This window comes from Abramis brama (genome assembly GCF_963993115.1).
Source record: "Abramis brama genome assembly, chromosome: 24".
Taxonomy (NCBI): domain Eukaryota; kingdom Metazoa; phylum Chordata; class Actinopteri; order Cypriniformes; family Leuciscidae; genus Abramis; species Abramis brama.
This window is the reverse complement of record NC_139986.1, coordinates 25,932,531-25,954,657: the sequence shown is the minus strand read 5'-3', so window position 1 is coordinate 25,954,657 and position 22,127 is coordinate 25,932,531. Positions and strand designations below refer to the sequence as shown.

At 37.2% G+C, this 22,127-nt stretch overlaps 2 protein-coding genes across 3 annotated transcripts in view; both read right to left on the bottom strand.

Annotated features, from left to right (window-relative positions):
- Positions 1 to 9,333, bottom strand: part of ift140 (intraflagellar transport 140 homolog (Chlamydomonas)) — a 30,476-nt gene extending 21,143 nt beyond the window's left edge. Inside the window, exons 1-19 of one of the 2 annotated variants that reach the window (XM_084102899.1) lie at positions 9,176 to 9,326; positions 8,415 to 8,572; positions 7,226 to 7,450; positions 7,023 to 7,144; positions 5,753 to 5,895; positions 5,498 to 5,673; positions 5,172 to 5,263; positions 4,941 to 5,047; positions 4,027 to 4,166; positions 3,689 to 3,892; positions 3,319 to 3,391; positions 3,149 to 3,240; positions 2,862 to 2,989; positions 2,657 to 2,774; positions 1,775 to 1,896; positions 1,547 to 1,685; positions 1,228 to 1,359; positions 1,028 to 1,063; positions 645 to 862 (exon numbers count right to left, since the gene is read on the bottom strand). In XM_084102899.1, coding sequence (XP_083959025.1) covers positions 645 to 862; positions 1,028 to 1,063; positions 1,228 to 1,359; positions 1,547 to 1,685; positions 1,775 to 1,896; positions 2,657 to 2,774; positions 2,862 to 2,989; positions 3,149 to 3,240; positions 3,319 to 3,391; positions 3,689 to 3,892; positions 4,027 to 4,166; positions 4,941 to 5,047; positions 5,172 to 5,263; positions 5,498 to 5,673; positions 5,753 to 5,895; positions 7,023 to 7,144; positions 7,226 to 7,450; positions 8,415 to 8,561 — 2,414 coding nt within the window. In that variant the 5' untranslated portion in view covers positions 8,562 to 8,572; positions 9,176 to 9,326. Of the gene's footprint in view, positions 1 to 644; positions 863 to 1,027; positions 1,064 to 1,227; positions 1,360 to 1,546; positions 1,686 to 1,774; positions 1,897 to 2,656; positions 2,775 to 2,861; positions 2,990 to 3,148; positions 3,241 to 3,318; positions 3,392 to 3,688; positions 3,893 to 4,026; positions 4,167 to 4,940; positions 5,048 to 5,171; positions 5,264 to 5,497; positions 5,674 to 5,752; positions 5,896 to 7,022; positions 7,145 to 7,225; positions 7,451 to 8,414; positions 8,573 to 9,175 lie in introns of both variants that reach the window. The other variant, XM_084102900.1, reaches the window with a different exon arrangement.
- Positions 9,334 to 12,073: 2,740 nt separating this feature from the next.
- On the bottom strand, positions 12,074 to 21,258 carry telo2 (TEL2, telomere maintenance 2, homolog). The gene is made up of 21 exons (XM_084102325.1): positions 21,066 to 21,258; positions 20,568 to 20,904; positions 20,025 to 20,305; positions 18,684 to 18,752; positions 18,409 to 18,556; positions 18,227 to 18,329; positions 17,369 to 17,437; positions 17,137 to 17,278; positions 16,875 to 17,011; positions 16,005 to 16,102; positions 15,650 to 15,736; positions 15,470 to 15,558; positions 14,747 to 14,838; positions 14,543 to 14,659; positions 14,392 to 14,463; positions 13,809 to 13,973; positions 13,639 to 13,727; positions 13,440 to 13,539; positions 12,706 to 12,770; positions 12,509 to 12,624; positions 12,074 to 12,435 (listed from the first exon to the last, which is right to left on the bottom strand). Exons 2-21 carry the CDS (start codon positions 20,864 to 20,866, stop codon positions 12,323 to 12,325), a joined length of 2,451 nt encoding a protein of 816 aa, XP_083958451.1. The 5' UTR covers positions 20,867 to 20,904; positions 21,066 to 21,258; the 3' UTR covers positions 12,074 to 12,322.
- Between the last annotated feature and the right edge of the window lie 869 nt (positions 21,259 to 22,127).

Here is a 22,127-nt window from a genome sequence, read left to right as displayed (position 1 = left end):
TCATCCTGCTCTATACATATCAGAATCTTCCACTATAGTAGTTTTTTGGCCATTAAATTCATGTATGCAGCTCACTAGGTATAAAAACACAACATCTATTATCACACAACTATAATTTCATATACTAAAGGTCACACGCATCTAGTCTTTGATACGTAGTACATTAGTAGAAGTACTTTGATATGTACAAAAAATAAGTGCTGACATCTGAAGCAGTTTGGCGCTGTTAAATGGAAAATAAGGTGCGGTTTTTTAAACTACTTTTAACCTGACATGGCGTCTTAAAATGCAGTATTCATGCACAAGGCGCTGAAAAGAAGTCGAAGACATCTTTCTAGCACGTTTACATAGAAAAACAATTAAAAAGTAGAGTAGGCTGAATGAAAAAAAGTGTCCCTAAAAGTATGAAATCTGATTACTTATTATTTAAAAAAGTGATTAAAAATACCTTGAAGTGACTTGGACGTACACTTCTTATAGGTTCTGTTGTTTTGGAGTAACCTGAGGTTGTATCTTGATCAAGGTCACAAGTTCACAGATCAGCTCTTGTGAGGTTTGAACATACTCTGATCAACTCAAAAGCTCAAACACTGATAAAGCTCATTGCTCTGGTTGGTAAGATGTGAGTGCACGAGTACATGTACCTTTTGATGAGTTTGATGGCTTTAAATGCTTCGTCCATGTCCCCTATAGTGAGGTAGAAGCTGAAGTTCAGCATGGCGTCTCGGGTCTGCTTCTCGCAGCTCTCCAACCCCACAAAGTCTCGTAGGGCTCGTCGTACCACCATCTGAGGGGCCGACGGCACCTGGGGCGCTTCGGCAGGAGTTGAGACCGCCTGGCCCTGATCTCCACCCTCACTCAGCTGAGAGGACAGAGAGAAACATTCATTAACGATAAACCTTTAGCAAAACGCAAACACTCTTTTTGAACCAAATTCAGAAAGGTGAATGAAGAGAGAAAGAGCGACGTGAATCAAATGGATGATTCTTTTGCCAAATGACCGCTGGGCGATTGTGATGGTACTCACTTCAGGGAGAACGAGTCCTCCCCTCCGAAATAAGAGCTTAAGAGCAGCAGGACAGTCAGAAGGAAAATCAGAATAAGAAAAATAAAAGGATGCATGCAAGAAATACAGAAAAATGTATGTAAAGGGGTGAGAAATAGAGATGCATAAAGATTCACAGAGAAGCAGGAAGAGGGGAATGAAGGGTTCCTGTGTGTTCATACCTTACAAATATAATAGTAATACGGTGTATCTAGAGCCAGCAGAGAGAGCAGCGCAGCTGGTTTAGGCTGCGAGTCCTGCAGGAGGAGACCGTGTTCCTGTGTCACAAAGAACGTCACCACCATCACGTCCTCCTGTCAGGGAAAACAAAAAACGTTTTAAGTATATTTTAACTCATTTATTTAGCCCTCATAATGCCTTCAGTTTTAAATTTTCAAATTCCAAGAAATAAAATTAAAATGTCAAAAAATTATATATATATATAAAGACCAGCTAACAGGTTAAACTAATTCATTTCATTTTCATTATGTAGTGGTTTACCTTCTCTGTTTGTGATTGGCTACTTCTGAGGAGGTCAGAGTTCACAGGAACTGTTTCACACACAAACAGACGTGGCTCATTCTCGTCCCAGAACTGAGAAACAGGGCAGCGGGCGGCCAACTCCCCCTCGCATCGAGTTCTTAAATTTAAATAATTTTTCACAATGAAAGATTGCTTATTTTTATGCACTTGCATCATCTCTATTCCTGTGAGACCACGCAACGGTACCTTTGACTGTCGTCGGACAGTGCGAGACTGCTCTCTGGCCTCCCTGTGAAAAAGTCGAAGTAAGACAGCGTGTCCAGCTCGATGTCATAGAAATACACTTTGTTATCTGGCCGCCCGTTCACCTACGATGCACAAAACAAAACATAGACATATTAAAGGATCTATCTATCTAACTATAGCGTGTTTCAAGCTCCGTTTGGCAGCCGGTTTTTGAGTCTGTCAGTAATGTGCTTATCTCAATGATTAAGACATGCAGGTGTAATTGTGAAAATAAGTGTAAATACTTGCATTACTGACGTTGTATCAAGAGGATTGATCCTTACATAATAAAGTGATACCAAGTGTTAACCTTTAATTTTCTTACCTGGACAGCATTCAAAGTGAATGTGCTAAATAAACTAAGTGCGGGTAAAATTAACTGACAGATTTCAATTATACTGTAATGTTACAAATTTCATCCCTAGAAATTGAGAAAAAATCCATTTAATAGAGACATCAGTAGCAGTATTAGTTCTCTATACTTCATAATATTTCTTAAAAAGAAGCCATTAAACAAATATTCAAAATATACCATCTTCATCAATTAATTACAGAAAAATGTGCGATTAATTAGTTACATTTTTAATTGGTTGACAGCACTAAATTAAATTATCTAAATCACACAATGTTTATTTTTTATTATTTAGTCAAGGTTTCTTACAGCCATGATTAAGTTTTTCATGACCATTTTCAACTTGCTGCATTTCTGCAGTTTAGTTTAGTTGCAGTTTAGACCAAAATTATCTTGGTCGACTTTCATTGTGAGCATCAAACTTGTAATTCAAAAGAGCAAAATCCTGTTTTCCATTATATACTTTTTATATACAGGTACTTTTTCTGTACCTGTGTAACGAGGACGCTCAGTTGACTGCCGCTGGCGTTGCATTTGACTGATCTCAGAGCGCCCAGGTCAGGAATGAGCTCACAGAGGTTCTTTGTGACGCCCAAGGGTTTGGCCTCCCTGTGCACACAAACACACACACACACACATTATACACACATATATACATTTACACATGTTTGTGTAGAACTGAGTGTGTGTGTTTACCTGCGTGTGAGGTTAAAGACTCTGACGTGAGACGTATCTGTTCCCACAGCCAGGTGAGACCCACACACACTCAGCAGTGTCGGGTTTCCTTCCACTTCAGAAAACACCAGCAACTGTTTCACTGTGCCCTGGACACACACACATACACTTAAGAAACACAAACTTGGAAATGTGAACATTCACTGTGTACAATGTGTATTTTCATATGTTAAAGAATGTGTACGTGAGTGTAGAGTTTGTGTGCATAAGTGTGTTTAAGAACATCACTTCTGTGTGTGTGTGTGTACCTGTGGTGTGCGGATCTGGACGCGGTTGGGTTCTATGGTATAAATGTTTTCATCATGTAACGCAAGAGCAGCAGACTCACACTGGAAAGAACCTGATGAAAAAACAACAGAATTCATCAGAAAATGAGTTCACAGTGTGGTGCTGCACATCTGTCATGTGGTATTAGTACCTGTGCTGTGTAGTGTTTGTCCTGATGGCTCATACACTGTGATACATTTCCCATTCCACACCGCAACCAGATCCTGTAGAAACACAAATAATGTGGATTTATTTATTTATTTTGCATATAAATACATATTAAATATAATAAATGTATAAATGTTTTATTTTATATATAAATTTATTTTCTTGTTCTGCAAAATTGTGGAAATAAATTTCACTGATCTGGCATTAAAAAAGACTGAGTCTACAATATCATCTTGTGAACAATGATGCTGACTCTTGAATGTTTATGGTAAAGTCATTACAATATGTTTGTAGAATGAGGTGATAATTAGAACGAGGAAAGACTAGAAAAGGGATTTGCGTGAATGTGTTACCTTGGTGACTTGCACGGCTCTGATGTGTGTGTCTGTGTGGAAGGTGATGTGTGTGTTGGTGTTGAAGTTGGCCAGGCTGAGCTGTGTTGGTGTGAGCTGCACTGCTGCTATCTGCTGGCTGTAATGAGAACACATCACATGTTCTGACAGAATCACCACACAGCTGCTGCTGCACACGGCCAACAGATGAGAGCTCGAGCCCCACTGCAGACAGACAGACACGGGAGAGAGACTTCAGACATGCTAGTAATTCATGTTATATTTATAATGAGTTTATATACATTATTGGTATTTTTAACAGGAAATATTCCTGAATACACCTCAGAAGGATGCTGTACCTGAAGCTGTGAGATGTTTCCTTCCACCTCTGCTGGTGTCTGGAGTTTCCACTGTGTTTTTGTGTCACCTTTCTGATCGCTCACCGTCACCATGTGCCACAGAGCAACACGGCCCATGCTGGTACCTGCCGCAAGAACTTCTGCAAATGAAGATCAGATTAGTTCTGAATAAAAACACATAGCCTTAAACATTTCCTTATCCCATTCAAATTAAACATACAAGGCTGCAAGTCAAGCATGTCAAAATGGTGAGCAGAAAATCATATGCACATTTACATAATATTTTATCTAAAGGTATATACAGTGAATTTAAGCTATATGTTTTATCAGCACAAGCACACCCTGGGAATCAAACTAATGACCTTAGCGTTGCAAGTACAATGCTTTACCAGATCATAAAGAACTCATTCTATCAAATATGATATTTTTGTGATTTTTTTTCAGTACAAATATCTAAATATCTTTAAAACAAGACATATTTACTTGATAAACTAAACTACATAATACTTTTTTTCTTGTTTTTGCAAAACATTTATCAAAACTTGTGTTTCAACTTTTTTCTATTTCAATATTTTACAATTTTATTTTTTAATCCAGTCTTCAGTGTCACATGATCCTTCAGAAATTATTCTAATATGATGATTTGATGCTCAAGAAACATTTCTGATTATTATCAATGTTGAAAACAGTTGTGTGCAATTTTTTTTCAAGATTCTTTTAATGAATAGACAGTTCAAAGCATTAAATCTTTTGTATCCTTGCGGAGTAAAAGTATTCATTTCTTTCCAAAAATGTTTTTTTATTAAAATTCTTCCTGACCCCAAACTTTTGAACAGTAGTGTATAATGTTACAAAAGCTTTCTATTTCAGATAAGTGATGTATAGAGATAGAGTTGTCACAGTGAAAGTCTTACGTTTAGAAATGCAAAAGGACACACAGTTGAGCAGCTCTCCTTTCTCAAAGCCCAGAGACTCATCCAGCGACAGAGCGTAATGATCGTCCAACTCCACATCCCACAACCTATACAAACACACACACCATCATCAGAACACTGAGAACATTTCAGGGCATCTGTTGAGAAACTATGAAATACTTTTATATACACTGTAAAAGCAAACACAGAAGACTAAAATTTTATGATAACCTGATGTGTTGTTCTCCTGATGCTGTGATGAGCAAACCATTTTCTGTCCACACAATGTCTGTGTGCTGCCCACCTCTGCTACTGAGCTTCACCTGCACACACACCAGGGTTATTATAGTTAACTAAAATTGAAATAAAATATTAAAAAACAAATTTAAACTTATTATTGAGATACTATAACAGTATCTTAATACTATTAAAATAACACTAACACACACACACACATTTATCTCAGCAATCTGATGTTTGTCTGGTTTTTGCAGCAGTATACTGATATCTGATTCGTAAAGCCCTTGTATATGAGGTGTTATCTGATTGGTTGTTACCTTACTGATCTCCTGAGTGAACCCTTCTGGCCCAACACTGAACTGAGAGAGCAGCAGAGATTCAGTCACCACGGCGAGAACAGCTCTCCTCTTAGAGTACCACATCTTCTGTACCGCACTCTCAACAGACAGCAACGCCACACTGCGCGCCTGCTCATCCACGCTGTACACGCTCCCTAAAACACACACACACACGGTTAGAACAAACCCAGAGTGACTGCACATCATCATCAGTAAACGTCCTGTGTCTCTCACCATCAGCTGCACTGATGTAGAAGGCCAGTCCTTCCTGTGATCCCAGCGCAAACACTGCTCCTTTATTGCTCTTCTTCCAGTTAAACATGTCCAGAGCGCTTTCATCCCCGCTAACAGCAGCGCGGGCCAGCATCGCCACATCCCTACAGAAAAATTTAAACACACTCAGTAGGATTCTTATAACGGATAGATACTTTCTTACCAAAGCAACTAACAATAAGAAGTGGATACACAGTGTAGCAACCCTTGTGAAAAAGAGGTAAACTGTAGCATACTTTTAAAAAGAGTACTTAATATACTTTAAAAGAAACTTAATGTAATGTTTTCAGACACTCAATTGAATGTTACTTTCAATTAAATGAAGACGTATTATAGTTTGCATTTATATAAAATGCAATTAGCTGAAATTTAGATGGCTTTTTGACCCACTTACAGTAACACTTAAGTCTATATTAAGGTGTAATTACATAGTTACTTCTATTGCTTTTGAAATATGGTTAAAGTGTACAGCCGAATATACTGAAAAGCATTTAAGGTTAACTAAAATATATTTGAATGTCATTCCAATTAAAACTTGTCTGTCATGTATTTACATATATTTGTAATGGCACATTTGTATGATCAAGTTGCAATTTAGTACATTGACAAAATATTAACTTTACATGTAATATAAAAAAACACAGTTAAAATTATAATCAAGTACTTTACATGTGCTTTAGTATGTTAGTCAATGCATTTAAATAAAAGCATGGCAAAAAGATTATTAAAACATAATGATTTAAAATGTACTTATAAAAAGTGCACTTTGTAATAATTGTCAAATGAAAAGTTTTACTTTAAAGTGTTCTTAAGTGTGTTAAGTCATGAGAGTGTAGTCTAAGTACATGGAGGGACAGAAAGCTCTCAGATTGCATTAAAAAGATCTTCATTTGTGTTCTGAAGATTGGAACGACATGAGGATGTGTAATTAATGACAGAATTTTCATTTTGGGGTAAACTAACCCCTAAAGTGGCCTTTTATTTCATTAATATTATATTATCTGCAAGTATATATTTTTTTAAAATACATGTTTAAGGTACACAACAAGTGCACATTCAATTATGCACTTCTTTTTCACAAGGGAAACTAAGGTCAAAGATCCAGTCAGTTCACAGTAATGATTCATATGCAATTTAACTGAAATACAACTTAAAACTTCCTCTCTAGTCCAGCTAGAACATTACTGACACTAAACTGTTCATGGTATTGATGTGGTTAAACGAGACTCACTCAGCAGGCGCTGTAGGTCTGAAGATGCAGCACGTCAGTGGTTTACTGTAGTCATGTTTAATCAGAGGAGATCCCTGCAGTTTCCCTCTAGCGTCCACTCTCCACACCGCCATTACACCTGCCTACAACATACACTCACTTTAGCATTTATTACATTATATATATTTAAATATACGTATGGAATGGAGGTGAATGTGTGTGACCTGATCCCCCGTGACCAATCTGCTGCCGTTACTGCTCCACTCCAGCACTGTGATGCAGGCGGTGTGTGTGTTGTTGGGCAGGGGTGTGTGTTCTCCGGAGGGGTGTGAGAGGAGAATGGTCTCGCCCGTCTCCCACCCCACCGCCAGCAGGGGTTTAGTCGGGTGCCACTGCAACAACGAAGGGCTGAATCCCCGTTCCACATGACACAGCTCAACATGCTCTCCCTAATGACACAAACAGACACACACAGATATTACAGAGCACATTCAACGTCATCACTGATACTATTTCATAAAAGAATTTTGGACCTTTATTATAAAATAAAACATTCAAATTGAAAAGAGCAATCTCTGGTTAACTATTAAATATTACGTTAACTATTTATTTATTTAGGTTAGGTCTGAAATAATAAAACAATACATTCACTACTGATCAAAAGTTTGGATTATTCAAGTTTTTTTATGTTTTTGAAAAAAGTCTCTCATGCTCACCAAGGCTGCATTTATTTAATCAAAAATACAGTAAATACAGTAATATTGTGAAATATTATTACAATTTAAAATAACTGTTTTCTATGTGGATATATTTATAAAATGTAATTTAGTCCTGTGATCAAAGCTGAATTTTCAGCATCATTACTCCAGTCTTCAGTGTCACATGATCCTTCAGAAATCATTCTAATATGATGATTTGCTGCTCAAGAAACATTTATTATCAATGTTAAAAACAGTTGTTGTGCTACTTGATATTTTTATGGAAACTGTGATATATTTTTCTCAGGATTCTTTGATGAATAGAAAGTAAAAAACAGCATTTATTTCCAAATATAATCTTTTGTAACACTATGAATGTCTTTATTGTCACTTTTTATCAATTTAATGGATCCTTCCTGTATTTCTTAAACATAACCCAAACTTTTTAATGTATACCACAGTTTTCACACAAAAAAATATATATTTTGATCACAGGAATAAATTACATCTTAAAAAACATTCACAAAACAGTTATTTAAACTGCAATAATTTTTACATTTTTGATTAAATAAATCTAGTAGACATCTTTTAAACAGCTGTGTATTTACTGTATTTCTGAAAACGTACATTATTGTTTAGTTTATAAAGTTGCCTGAGTATTGCAGAGAATGCATGAACAAGCAGTGAGTGTGTGTGTGCAGAGATCATCTCACACCTGTTGCAGGTAAAGATCCACACAGCCTCCGCTAGAGGCATTCACAGAGCCCACGGCCAGCACACACACACTGGAGTGCCATGAGATGAGGACCGCTGCTCCACTGCTGTCAGGGGCCTCCACACGGTGATCAAAATACACAGCCATGACTTACAGATCTACAAAAATAATGATTAGCCTGTATTATAAAGCACAACTTACAGCAGTCATCTGCTATTGATAATATTAATTGAGAACCTAAATATGACAGCTACTACATCTCTAGATGGTTTAGTGTGGCTAACTGCCCAAATTGAAAAGTACTGTAGTGGTACTATGGTACAGTGAAGGAATCAGATGATAACGTTACCATGGTATTTTGATACATACTAACTGTGTGTTTACCATATCCATACACATCCGTATTTACATGGTTCTGTAGTGTACTTAACATGGTTTCTTTATATGGTAGTATCCAAAAACATGATATTAGCATGTTACTATGAGCAAAACATGGTAACGTTATTTCTACATAGGTGTGACTCCTCAAGTTAACGGTTTGCTGCTCTGATAAAGTTGTAGATAAGATGCATTTCTACAGCTGGGGAAACTATTGTGGAGATATCTTGTGATTTTTTTTAATGTCATTGGCGAAATGTAATGCAGAATGTTGTTTACATGTGTTTAATGTTAGTAAATCTACCGCTAGCTGTGTTAGCTAATCCACACCGAGGCCTGCCGCTTTAAAAACGCTTTAAATAACGACTGTTTAAATAATTTACCTGAGACCTCTTTCGCTCAGCACTGCCGTTATGACCGTGTGTTTTTCGCGCAGCATATGTATGATTTTGACAGTAAAAAAATGAAATTAGCCCTTCGAAGTTTACGACGCGCCTTTAGCCGTGAAGCGTCTTTTTCGGTTGCCCAGACAACGCCGAGAGGAAGAAGCGTATGGCAAGCCGTTTTAACTTTTATCAGAGAATGTCTAATAGGAAGAGAATTGGCACTCTCTGGTTACTTCCGGTTTCTGGACTGGCTGCAGTAACAAGTCTCTGTCCATGCGGGGGCCCTCGCAGGCGAGTGCAGAATGAATGGAGGTCTATGGCGCTATACCCCTCAAAATCCACTTTTCTCAGGATATAATTTTTTGTCTAGTAATTTGAATGTTGTATTCAAAAGGAGATGCAAAGAAATTACACATTGCTGGGTGTTAGATTTTTTAGAGTCACTTATTTGCTTTAAAAAGTCTTTTAAAGTGTCAATGACGTCATACACATCGTACGACCAGAGATACTGCTTTGCGGCAATCCTTCAGTCGCTTTGGTGCTTTCGCGCTCTGCACTTTCTTTTCTCTCGAGGCATCGACAACACAGCTGACACAGGTAAATACACGTGCTAGACGAGTTTTTGTTTTGTTTGTTTCTGTTCCCGCTTTGGATGCCACGATGCCATCAAGCGGTATCTCTGGTCGTAATCAGTCCTTCACTGACCAATCAGCGTTCATTAGCAGAATGCTAGCGTGTTATGGGCAACAACAACTCAACCTGTAAGAAATCTGCAAAACCTACAATAAAATCTGAGATTTCTCAACGGCAATCGGGTGAAAGAGACAAATTTAGCCGTATAGCCCCATTGACTCCCATTCAGTCTGCACTCGCCCGCGATCACCTCCAGTGGAATTCTAATGGAACTGCAACCAAGATCTATACAATAGGACTTAATAGGAAGTGCCAAGGCTCTCCGTAGACAGGCTCTGCTTTTATTAATTTCCAGGATATGAATTCTTGATATCAACAATTCAATTTTCACTAGTTCAAATTATAGTTACTGATATCAGGAATTAGATTTATACTAGTAGGCTAACAATTATTAACAATTAATATTCGTTTTTTACTAGTAAAAATTCAATTGTAGAGCTCTCTAATTGGAATTGCTACTAGTAAGAATTGAATTGTAGAGCTCACTAATTGAATTGTTACTAGTAAAAATGCAATTACCGGTACGACGAGTAACGCTGGGTACAATTTAAGCTAAAACGGCTTGCCATAAAAGAATTGTATTTCTGATATGTGAAATTGGAATTTCAACTAGTAAGAAATCAATTCTTGATATCAACAATTGATTTTGAATGGCAGCCTATGGTGACATTTCACTAGTGAAAATACAATTACAGAAATCAAGAATTAGCATTGTTACTAGTGGAAATGTAATTTCTGATATCAAAAATTGCCATTGTTACTAGTATAAATCTAATTCCTGATATCAATAACTATAATTTGAACTAGTGAAAATTGAATTGTTGATATCAAGAATTCATATCCTGGAAATTAATAAAAGTTAAAACGGCTTGCCATAGGGGCTAAACGCGTGTGTTGCGTCTCAACCAATGAAGTGAAGCGAGTATAATGGCTAATTGTTATTATGGTTTCAGCACATGTGATTCGGAGTCAGAACAAATCTAATCGGATTCGGAGGGCATTAGGGTAACCAGGAGATTAGATTAGACATCACCAGAGTGAATTTGAGTTACAAATAAAGTCGTCCTGTGTGAAATAGTGGAGATTTACAGATTTCAGTAACTTGTTACGCTGTTGTCGGATTTGCTGACCCTGCTGTATGACTGTTGCTTTTCACATCAGAGCAAAATGCTTTTTAAATATATTAAATATAGAAGGTTAGACATCATTAGAGTGAATTTGGGTAACAATAAAGCTATTCTATGTGAAATAAAGGGGGGTAACGGATTTCGGTAATCTGTTACACTGCCAATTTTGGAATTGGTGAACTTGCTATTTGTATGCTACTGTGCACATCAGACTAAAATGATTTCTAGGAAATAAAATAAATAACGTTACATCACCAGAGAGAATTTGGGTAACAAAGTAAAGCCATTCTGGAAGAAATGGTGGGTAACAGATTTGGGTAACTTGTTATGCTGCCTTGTCGGATTTGGTGACCCTGCTGTATGTCTGTTGCTAAAATGCTTTCAGAGAAATATGCTTTCTAGTACAAAAAAAAAAAAAAAGGAGGTTAGGCATCACCAGAGTAAATTTGAGGAGCACTACAGACAGTCCGTCCAGTATAATAATAATAACAACAACAACAACCTAAATTAACAATTTAAACTCCCAGCTTCATCTGGATGGACTTGACCATTTTAATGCATTTCATGTATAAATAACAATCAGAAAAGTAAAACACAAACAGAAAACAAATAAAATAATAATAATAATACAATCATAATGACAGAGCAAGCAATAGCACTCAGAAAGCTTGTCTAATTTCTTGAGGTACATTAGCCGGTTTGAATTGAAAGTTAAAAAAAATAAAATTCTAAATTAATGTAATTTCATATTCTTATTGCATTCATACTTCGGGGTCCAGAAGTATGACATCACAATTGAAAATGCCTTAATTTTACTTTCTTTTCTAATTATTTTTCTTTTTCCATCAGCACTGGAGCTCAGCTACATGAACAAAACCTGATGATCGTGTGTTCAATCATGATTTGAGAATATTTCAAACAGCATTTTGAGCTTCAGCAAGAACCTCTGACCTTCTGATCTAGAAATCTGTGTAGTAATCTGAACTCTCTTTTACCATTTATAAAGCAATTATGGAGATTTTTCCCTAAAAATCACAGCACAAAAATGTAAAAAATTGTTTTGAGGGCAGAAATATTAATGTCCATAAAGAGTTCTTTATTTTACAGTCACTAAAACATTAAGTACAAAAACAAAGTACATGAAATCCAAAGAGCAATGCCACATAAATTATGGATGCATCAGGTCAGAATCATAAAATCTTCCAGATCTTCACAACTCCAGACAAGTGTGTGATATTATCAGCATCTCTAGAACAAATTCCCCTGTTATTCTTGCCACGTGTGATAATATATCTGAGGCATCAGAAGTAGAGAGATGCACTCGTCATGTTTCCGTGTCTGGGATCTGCAGCTGAGATTTGAGGTTTTTGTCCAACAGTATTAAACTCTGTACCGCCAAACTCCTGCAGTCTGCGTCACAATCATTCTCTGCCACATCTGTACACAATAACACATTTATTATAACATACAAATACTCACACGTATAAAGAGTCATAAAAACCATCTCTACCTGCTAGCCAGGCTCTGGTCTCCATCAGGTCGTCACCGAGCTCGGTGAGTAAGTTCTCACTGGGCATGCTCAGAAACACAGCACACACTGCGAACATAACACCCCTCCTCACCATCCTACAGTTAAAGCAAGAGAGAGCATGAGATGACATGTATACTGTATGCTTATAATATAATGCATACTGGAACACAACTTACTGGTCAGTGTGGAAGCGCACAACCCAAACAAAATCCAGTAGAGCTCTGCCCATTTGAGATGCAACCTGACAAAAAGACGCCAATGATTATATGAAGGATATATCGCTCATAATAGGGTTGCATGATTTGAGAAAAACAATAAAAATTTGATCAAAATTGCATTTTAAAGAGACCATATTAGGTCATTTTTCAAAGTCTTGATTTTGTTTCTGGGCTCTACTAAAATAGGTTTTCATGGTTGAATGTACAAAAAACACATTATTGTTTTACTAAATATCATGAGCTGCTCATGTGTAAAACACAGCGCCACGCTTCACTCTGAAAGACGCAGTGCATATACTGTATTTCATTAAGTTGCAGCCTTTGCAATTTGATAATCACTCTAAATCCATATTGCCATTTTGGTTTTATTTCAATTAATTATACAGCCCTAACATTCATTTATTTAATTAGCATTCTATAATACTGCTCATAATTAATACTGTGAGTGTGCACGGCATGCAAATCTTTTTTATGCATGGAAAACCCTATCATTTACAAAAAGGTGCAGTAAACATTAACATAGCATACTATGTTGGAAGACTGTATCCCACAATGCAATGTGCTTGATCTTCCTAAATAACTGCATTCATTTCCAAAATGATAACTGGAATGATGTTGGAAGACTGTATCCTGTAGCTTGTTTAAATGTGTACATATTGTGTAAAACATATTGTGTTTGTGTATGCTTTTACAGGTGCATTGATGGCCAGGTGCATGAGCAGCCCAAGTGTGTGCAGCAACCTTCCTAGCACCAGATGATCACTCCCCAGAAGGTCAAAGGTCACCTGCGACCTATAAGAGACATGAAATCATTGCGATAATGCTTGTTTATTTAGCACTATTCTAGATGATTATCACATGGTTCTTCACAATATTTAACCACTAAGAGACCTGTCATAATTCCTGAGCAGCGGGAAGAAGAAAAATCCAGCGACTGGAGCATAACCGTTGGGAACAGCTTGGACGGGTTGAGTCCCACCCTGAGCAGAACAAACACAACACATTATTAGACATCAAATCGCTGTTGATGTGCAATAAGCACCTTTCTGAAGCTGTCTCACTTTGCTAATTCGTCTGGTTTTGCTCTGGATCCGTTTTTCCACGATCTGCCGCCAGTGTGTGATGTCATCACATCGCTCTATAGCTGCTGCTGCAGTGATTGGCTGAGCTCCAGTGTGCTTATTCCTGATTGGCTCAGACAGTTCCTGGGCAGAGAGAGCAAGGACCTGAAAGAGTAGAGGTGTTCGTTTAGTTAGTTTAGGTTGCAGGTACAATAAATCTTGTTCCATCACAATAAAAACAGTAATATTGTTAATATTGTTAAATATTGTTAAATATTACTACAATTCAAAATAACTGTGTTCTATTATAGTATATTGTAAAATGTAATTTATTCCAGTCTTCAGTGTCACATGATCCTTCAGAAATCATTCTAATAGGAGGATTTGCTGCTCAAGAAACATTTGTGATTATCATCAATGTTGGAAACAAGTGTGCTGCTCTCTCGATATAAGCATCAGTAATTAAAATTAGCCTAATCTAACATTTAACTATCATTGCAAACATGAATTATGAATAAATATGGCATTTTAGGATGAAAGTATGTCAGTTGTCTGTGTGCATTCATTTTGACATTAGTCTGACCTCCAGAATGTCCAGTCTCTGTCTCAGGTTGTAGTTGAGAGAGTAGAACTCTGTCGTCCAATAATCTACAACCTACAGAGAGGAAAAAAGGTCACTTGCATCTGCATCTATGTAGAGCTGAGCTGATGTACTCGTCTGTCTGATGTCTTACTGGTTTAATGTCGGTAACAGTGAGGGCCACCATGGCGTTCTGCCGCAGCGAGTGGAAGCGCGGCGTGTTGAACCTGTCCTCCAGGTGGAGCAGCACTTTACTGAACTGAACACTGACCTATACCACACACACACAGACAAACCAGTGAGTAGTGAGATACACAAGAGATTCAGTCATTACAAGTCTGCTGTGATGACCTCTGACCTCTTGTGTGGCCTTCACGTTCTTCCTAAGAAGAGAGTCCAACACTTGCAGACTGAGTTCAACCTTGTCAGCATCATCAGACGACATTAACGCTGCAAATAAAACATACGGCCGATACAATAACCGCAGATAATATTCTCAGACAAAACGTGAATTACAAGTAGACTGTTCTTTGATTGCAAGGTTATTATCATTAATTGTGTGTGTGTGTATATTTATTTACATTTATTTATATATTTATTTATATATATATATAGACATATATATATATATATATATATAGATATATATATATATATATAGATACAATATATATAGAGATACAATATATATAGAGATACAATATATATAGAGATACAATATATATATATATATATATATATATATATATACACACACACACACACACACATACATATATATATACACACACACACACATACATATATATATACACACACACACACATACACATACATATATATATATATATATATATATATATAAGATGAACAATAGTAGTAATAATAATGATAAATAAATAAATAAACCTAATAGTAATATTAAAAAGAAAAAAAAAAACTAATAAAATTGACAAAAGCACATAACAAAATTACTTAAAATTAAACTAAAAATAAATTGAAAACTGAAATAATATAATATATAAAAATAAAATCTATTAAAAAAAAAACCTATAAAAGTACATAAATAATTTTAGATCACCTTCCAGACAGTCCCTGACATAGCGGGGCGGAGATGATTCCTTCTTCTCCTGATCAGCTGACATGTCATATGGAGTCAGATCATCATCACTTAAAAAAGAATAGTGATGTCGTTTCAAGTTAAGTGTTATGAGCGAGAAAGGTACAGTTCTCATGTGTTTTTAGGGTAGTGTAGATGTACCTGTCCAGTTCAGAATCACTCCCTCGACCCGGCTCTGATGTCACTGACCGACCCTCTGAACCCTCAACTTTGGGCTCTGGTTGAAGACTGGAACAAATTACAAGTCATACAGATGTCAGAAAATAAGTTACACTTGGTCAAAATTGCAAAACAGAGAAGTCGCATCAGTATGCAAGTCACATTTTATTATTATAACTTATGCCACTATAATTTATGCTTGTTTTTACTTGTATTGTTCTTTTGTGAATACTGTTAAATAAGATTTGTTGCAGAGTGAGGGGAGTATAAGCTGCAGCACATTTCAGATTCAACTAATAAACCAGAAAATATGGTAAAGTGAGGTGTGTGCTTCTACCTGCTGGAGGCATCAGGCTGATGTTCCTCGTCGTCCTCCTCAACAGATGCAGACTCCATCAGTGACTTCAGCTCTCTGATCTCCTCATCCGGCTCATACTGACACAGAACAACAGCTCAATTAGCATTAAAACAGTCAAACGTTTCATTCCCTCTATGAACCACACAGGGAATGAAACATTAATATATCTCAAGTTCACAGTTGTAATGATGGGCACGTCTAAAACTTTAGCTTGCTGCAAATATGCAAGATGCTTTCAGGTTTGGTAAGGATCAGTAATTCATCATCAGAAGAGGTTTTCATTGGCTGTGTCTGAAATCGCCCCTATCTCCTTAAACAGGACACTATTTGACAGTCATTTGTAGTGGTGTCCGAAACCATAGTGGATGTTATCGAGTGCACTCATTTAATCCCATAATGCACCGCAACAACGAGTGCACAACTGATGTATGCTCAACGGCTAGAGAATACCCATAATGCACTGAGAGAGTAGCGAGACAATGAATGAATTCCCTTGTCTGACCAGAAGATGGCGCCGCAGATGAAACATCCATCCATTCATTTTACAAACCACTGGTCTACTGCCAAACAGGTTAATTATGTTTAATTGCTTATTAAATAGGTTTATATATGCTAGTTTCAATGGCAGAGTGCAAGATAAATCTTTTCATTACTTCTGGAGCTGCCAGTTTGCTATGTTTCAAATGATTATTAACAGCAAGAACAGACTATGGAAAAGTGGAAGCACTTCCGCCGCATTCAGTGTCCGAAATCGCTCACTCGTTTTCATTCACTTCTTCAAGTGGACTATATTAGTGGAGTAATGTAGGGAATAGTGAATGAGATTCAAACAGTTTAAAAGTGTCTCACCTGAAATTTTAATTGTGATCCAGGTGTGTCTAATTTATGGCTAAGACACTCGCCCACGGCCATACCCATCCGACGAATACGCACAATATTGCTATCCAGACGACACTGGACACCTCCCAGCATGCACTGCAGCATCTCTGTTGAACAGAAAACCTCATAATACACTAGAACGGAGCAGTTAAAAGTCTGGTAAGTGGAAAAATATCCTTGTAAATAATTTGGATACAACTTTATTTGAGATCTACAAACACTTGTGCATTACCTTGTCGTAGTTCTTGTATTTCAGAATCGGTGAGTAAAGCCACACACAGCAGTAAAGCTTTACTGACATACAGCTGCTGTTCCACAGACGTGTGTTTCACGGCACTGCTGTTACACCACACCTGACACACACTCCGAAGGACCTACACACACACACTTCTCATTAAGCAACTTCTTTTGCATTTCATACAAAAATGACTGATTAGCACAACTAACACGGTAGATCATCACACCTGTTTAAGCAGCATCCGGCGCTCGGAATCCAGAGCCAAATAACCAAGAACAGACTTTACCAACCGAGTCTGAGATCAAGGGTACGGGAGAACGAGAGAGACAGGAAAAATAAGAAATGTCCATGTCATGCAAATAAAGAACATCTTATTAATCTCATGCACATGTACACTATCATTCAAACGTTTGTGGTCAGTAAGATTTCCTTTCAAGAAATGCTTTCATTCAGCAAGGATGCATTAAATTGATCAAAAGTGACAGTAAAGACATTTATAATGTATAATGTTACAAAATATTTCTATTTCAAATAAATGCTGTTCTTTTGAACTTTCTATTCATCAAAGAACCCTGAAAAAAAAAAAAAAATAATTCCACAAAAATCTGAAACTGAAGAATGATTTCTGAAGGATCATGTGACATTGAAGACTGGAGTAATGATGCTGAAAATTCAGCTTTGATCACAAGAATAAATTGTATTTTAAAATATATTACAATAGAAAACAGTTATTTTGAATTGCAATAATATTTCACAATATTACTGTTTTACTGTATTTTGATCAAACAAATATAGCCTTGGTGAGCAGAAGAGACAATAAAAAAAATCTTAGCGACCCCAAACTTAAGTTATGCTTTCAAAATTGAGAAATTATGGTATCTGAATACCATGGTACTTTGATGTAAATATGAAGGTACTGAATACCATAATCATATACCATAGTATTTACATAGGATCATATTACTATTATGATGGTGCCTGTATTACTTTTTAGTAAAGGTTGTAAGATTTGAAAGAAGCATTCTTGTTTATTAATAATATGTTCTGCGGTTAGAGACATTTAATATTTTCTGTTGCCACTCACTGGATGCTGGTACTGCTGCAATAACAGTTTATGAGTGAGAACAAACTGAGCTTTCTTATTGGTCACCACCAGGTTTCCCATCAACCTGGACGCAGCAGTGGCCCTGAAACACACATATGAGTTAGAGTCGACTAACAAACAACTATTCATTCTGCTCTCTGGAATCAAGCACACTCTCTTACCCGCTGAGGCAGCGTATGAGTCCTGTGATGACACACTCCGTGCACCTCTCCGGAACGTTCTCCAGGAGTCTCTGCGTCACACGCTGCCACAGCGGGTCCACGCGGGTCAGAGACGAGAGCCGGGGGGCCAGTATTTCAAATATCTGAGCTACAAAAACATGCACACAGAAACAAATGCAGGTTGACATATAATTCAGTGGAAATATGAAAATAAATGAATTAGTTTCACTACAATCAGTGCAGCTAACCTACTAAAGTTTAAAAAAGAAACTTACAGCTGTATCCTTGAATACACACTTTTCCCAACACCTGAGCAACAAACTCGAGAGAGCAGTCCCGTCCCGCTATATCAGAGAGATACACATGAGTGAGGCAAAATAAGACGGATGGACAACAAATATGCATTCATATATGCAGTGGTCGCAATGATGCGTTAAAATATGTAGTGGTCGCAATGACGCATTAAAATATGCAGTGGTCGCAATGACGCATTCAAATATGCAGTGGTCGCAATGACGCATTAAAATATGCAGTGGTCGCATTAAAATATGCAGTGATCGCAATGACGCATTAAAATATGCAGTGGTCGCAATGACGCATTAAAATATGCAGTGGTCGCATTAAAATATGCAGTGATCGCAATGACGCATTAAAATATGCAGTGGTCGCAATGACGCATTAAAATATGCCGTGGTCGCAATGACGCATTAAAATATTCAGTGTTCGCAATGACGCATTAAAATATGCAGTGGTCGCAATGACGCATTAAAATATGCAGTGGTCGCAATGACGCATTAAAATATTCAGTGGTCGCATTAAAATATGCAGTGGTCGCAATGACGCATTAAAATATTCAGTGGTCGCATTAAAATATGCAGTGGTCGCAATGACGCATTAAAATATACAGTGGTCGCATTAAAATATGCAGTGGTCGCAATGATGCATTAAAATATGCAGTGGTCGCAATGATGCATTAAAATATGCAGTGGTCGCAATGACGCATTAATATGCAGTGGTCGCATTAAAATATGCAGTGGTTGCAATGACGCATTAAAATATGCAGTGGTTGCAATGACGCATTAAAATATGCAGTGGTCGCATTAAAATATGCAGTGGTCGCAATGACGCATTAAAATATGCAGTGGTCGCAATGACGCATTAAAATATTCAGTGGTCGCAATGACGCATTAAAATATGCAGTGGTCGCAATGACGCATTAAAATATTCAGTGGTCGCATTAAAATATGCAGTGGTCGCAATGACGCATTAAAATATGCAGTGGTCGCATTAAAATATGCAGTGGTCGCAATGATGCATTAAAATATGCAGTGGTCGCAATGACGCATTAAAATATGCAGTGGTCGCATTAAAATATGCAGTGGTTGCAATGACGCATTAAAATATGCAGTGGTCGCATTAAAATATGCAGTGGTTGCAATGACGCATTCAAATATGCAGTGGTCGCATTAAAATATGCAGTGGTCGCAATGACGCATTAAAATATTCAATGACGCATTAAAATATGCAGTGGTCGCAATGACGCATTAAAATATGCAGTGGTTGCAAAGATGCATTAAAATATGTGTTCCTTCTTTTCCGCCCTGAACATGTGATACCTCTGAGAGCGTGGCATGTCTTCTCCAGTGTGTCCAGTATGCTGGCGGCCAGCAGTGGGTAGTACTGCTGTGGCAGGAAGGCGTCAGGTGTGTTTGTGTGCAGATGGTTGGAGGTGATGGAGGGTAAAGCTGCAAGGTGGCCAATGATAATCTCTCTCAGCTGAGGAGTGTCTGCATAGGAACCACCTCCCTCACATCTGGACCACAGCAACACCTGGAGACGACCAGCAGAGAGGAACTTCTCCAGTACAGACACACATCGCTCCAGACCCGCACTCTCACTGTGTGTACGAGACAGAACACATCATGAGTATATCATTCAAACCTGTCCATCAAAGGCAAATGTATGACTAATTCATAAATAATAAAGGATATCTTAGACAGATAGATGGATAGATGGGTAGACCAATAGGACAGACAAATGATGGATGGATATATAGATAGATATATAGATAGATAGATAGAAGGACAGACAGACAGATATAGATAGACAAACAGACACAGATAAACAGACAGACAGATAGACAGATCTCTCACACACACCTTGTGGAGCTGATGGTGTCCAGCAGAAGCAGGAGTGTCTGGTCCGGTGGACCCTTGAGGAACATCTCATCCCAGAGCTTCTTGATCTCCTCATCATCATCACGTGATCTGTTGAACCAGTGCGAGCTCTGCGCGCTCACCAGCACCTGAAGCGCGCGAGTGTAGTGTAGGCGCGTGAACTCGTCGTCCTCCAGGTAGTGCGTGAGTGTGCGCAGCGCGTGCACGATCTCCCCGGAGTCTCGTGAGCTGGAGAGAGTCCTCAAACACGAGCACACCTGCAGTCGCACCTCGGACCCCATGACGTCACGGAACCGAGGTCCAGTTTAATGCAGCATCACTTTGACAACATAATATACAAAATGTCACTGTGTGCGTTTGGCAGGTGGACTCATATCCTGATCATTCTAACCTCTATGTCAAATAATCATTTAAATTAACAAATAAGATGAAACCATTGATTTACATTAACTTAAGAATCAGAGCTGCAGATGTACAAACCTCATATAGAATAACCAAATACACCCTTTATAAATAGCAAAATGTAACATAAATTATATAGTTGCAGCGACTCCTGCCTTCAGTTTGTTAAAGGTTTAAAGTCATTCAGATATAGCAAAATATGAAATAACTCGCAGCATCAGTCGTGTTGACAACCCCATGTGATTGCGCTCTAATATGTGTCCGTGTAGATGCAGATAGCCAGAACAAAGGTTCCTATCGGAAACCATTTATTCCATAATAGTTCACTAGATGGTGCAACAGGGCATGTTAACCTTCTTAAAACCATAGATATCATATAATAAAGGCTTTATTATATGATATCTATGCTTAAAACCACATCACGAAATGGACTATAAATCTTTTTTAAATAAATGTTGCATGCCAATTCATTGTTAATAAAAAAATTAATCGTTTATGTTATATTATATTGTTTAACTTATTGTTTGCTGGAAAGCACTTTAACGGCTGTTGTTTTAAATGTGCTATATAAATAAAATTTTAATTGTAGCTATTGCATTTACAAAGTTTATTAACATTAAGTTAATCAATCCTTATAAAAACATATTTGATCTCCCAAAAACTGAACAGCACTTCAAAATAATCCCTTTTTCATTTCTACAAAATAAGAGGAATCATAAAAACTGCATGTTTTTTATTTATTTAGTACTGTCCTGAATAAGATAGTTTAAAAGATGTCTTGTGGTCTACATGTAAACATCTTTTATGTAAAATATCTTATTCAGGACAGTACTAAATAAAAAATAACAAGTAGCCTATGTTTTTATAATCCCTCGTACATTGTTAAAATAATTAACATTTAATAGATTCTGCAAGGTGTATGTAAACTTTTGACCACAACTGTATGCATGTATATATATATATATATATATATATGTGTGTGTGTGTGTGTGTATATATATATATGCACTACATACATGTGCATTCTATGATGGACATCAGCATTCATATATGATATAATAGGACTGAATACAACAGAACCCATGTGATTTTTATGAAAGTAAACAGCTGTTCAAGTGCTAATTTTAATTTAAATGTGGT

Bases quoted from the DNA above. Each gene is read 5' to 3' on its own strand.
- telo2 (XM_084102325.1), bottom strand. From the start codon at position 20,866: ATGGGGTCCGAGGTGCGACTGCAGGTGTGCTCGTGTTTGAGGACTCTC. The intron at 18,330-18,408 runs GTAAGAGAGTGT...TGTGTGTTTCAG, and splicing joins CTCATACGCTGCCTCAGCGG to GGCCACTGCTGCGTCCAGGT. The intron at 14,660-14,746 runs GTCAGAGGTCAT...TGTGTGGTATAG, and splicing joins ACGTGAAGGCCACACAAGAG to GTCAGTGTTCAGTTCAGTAA.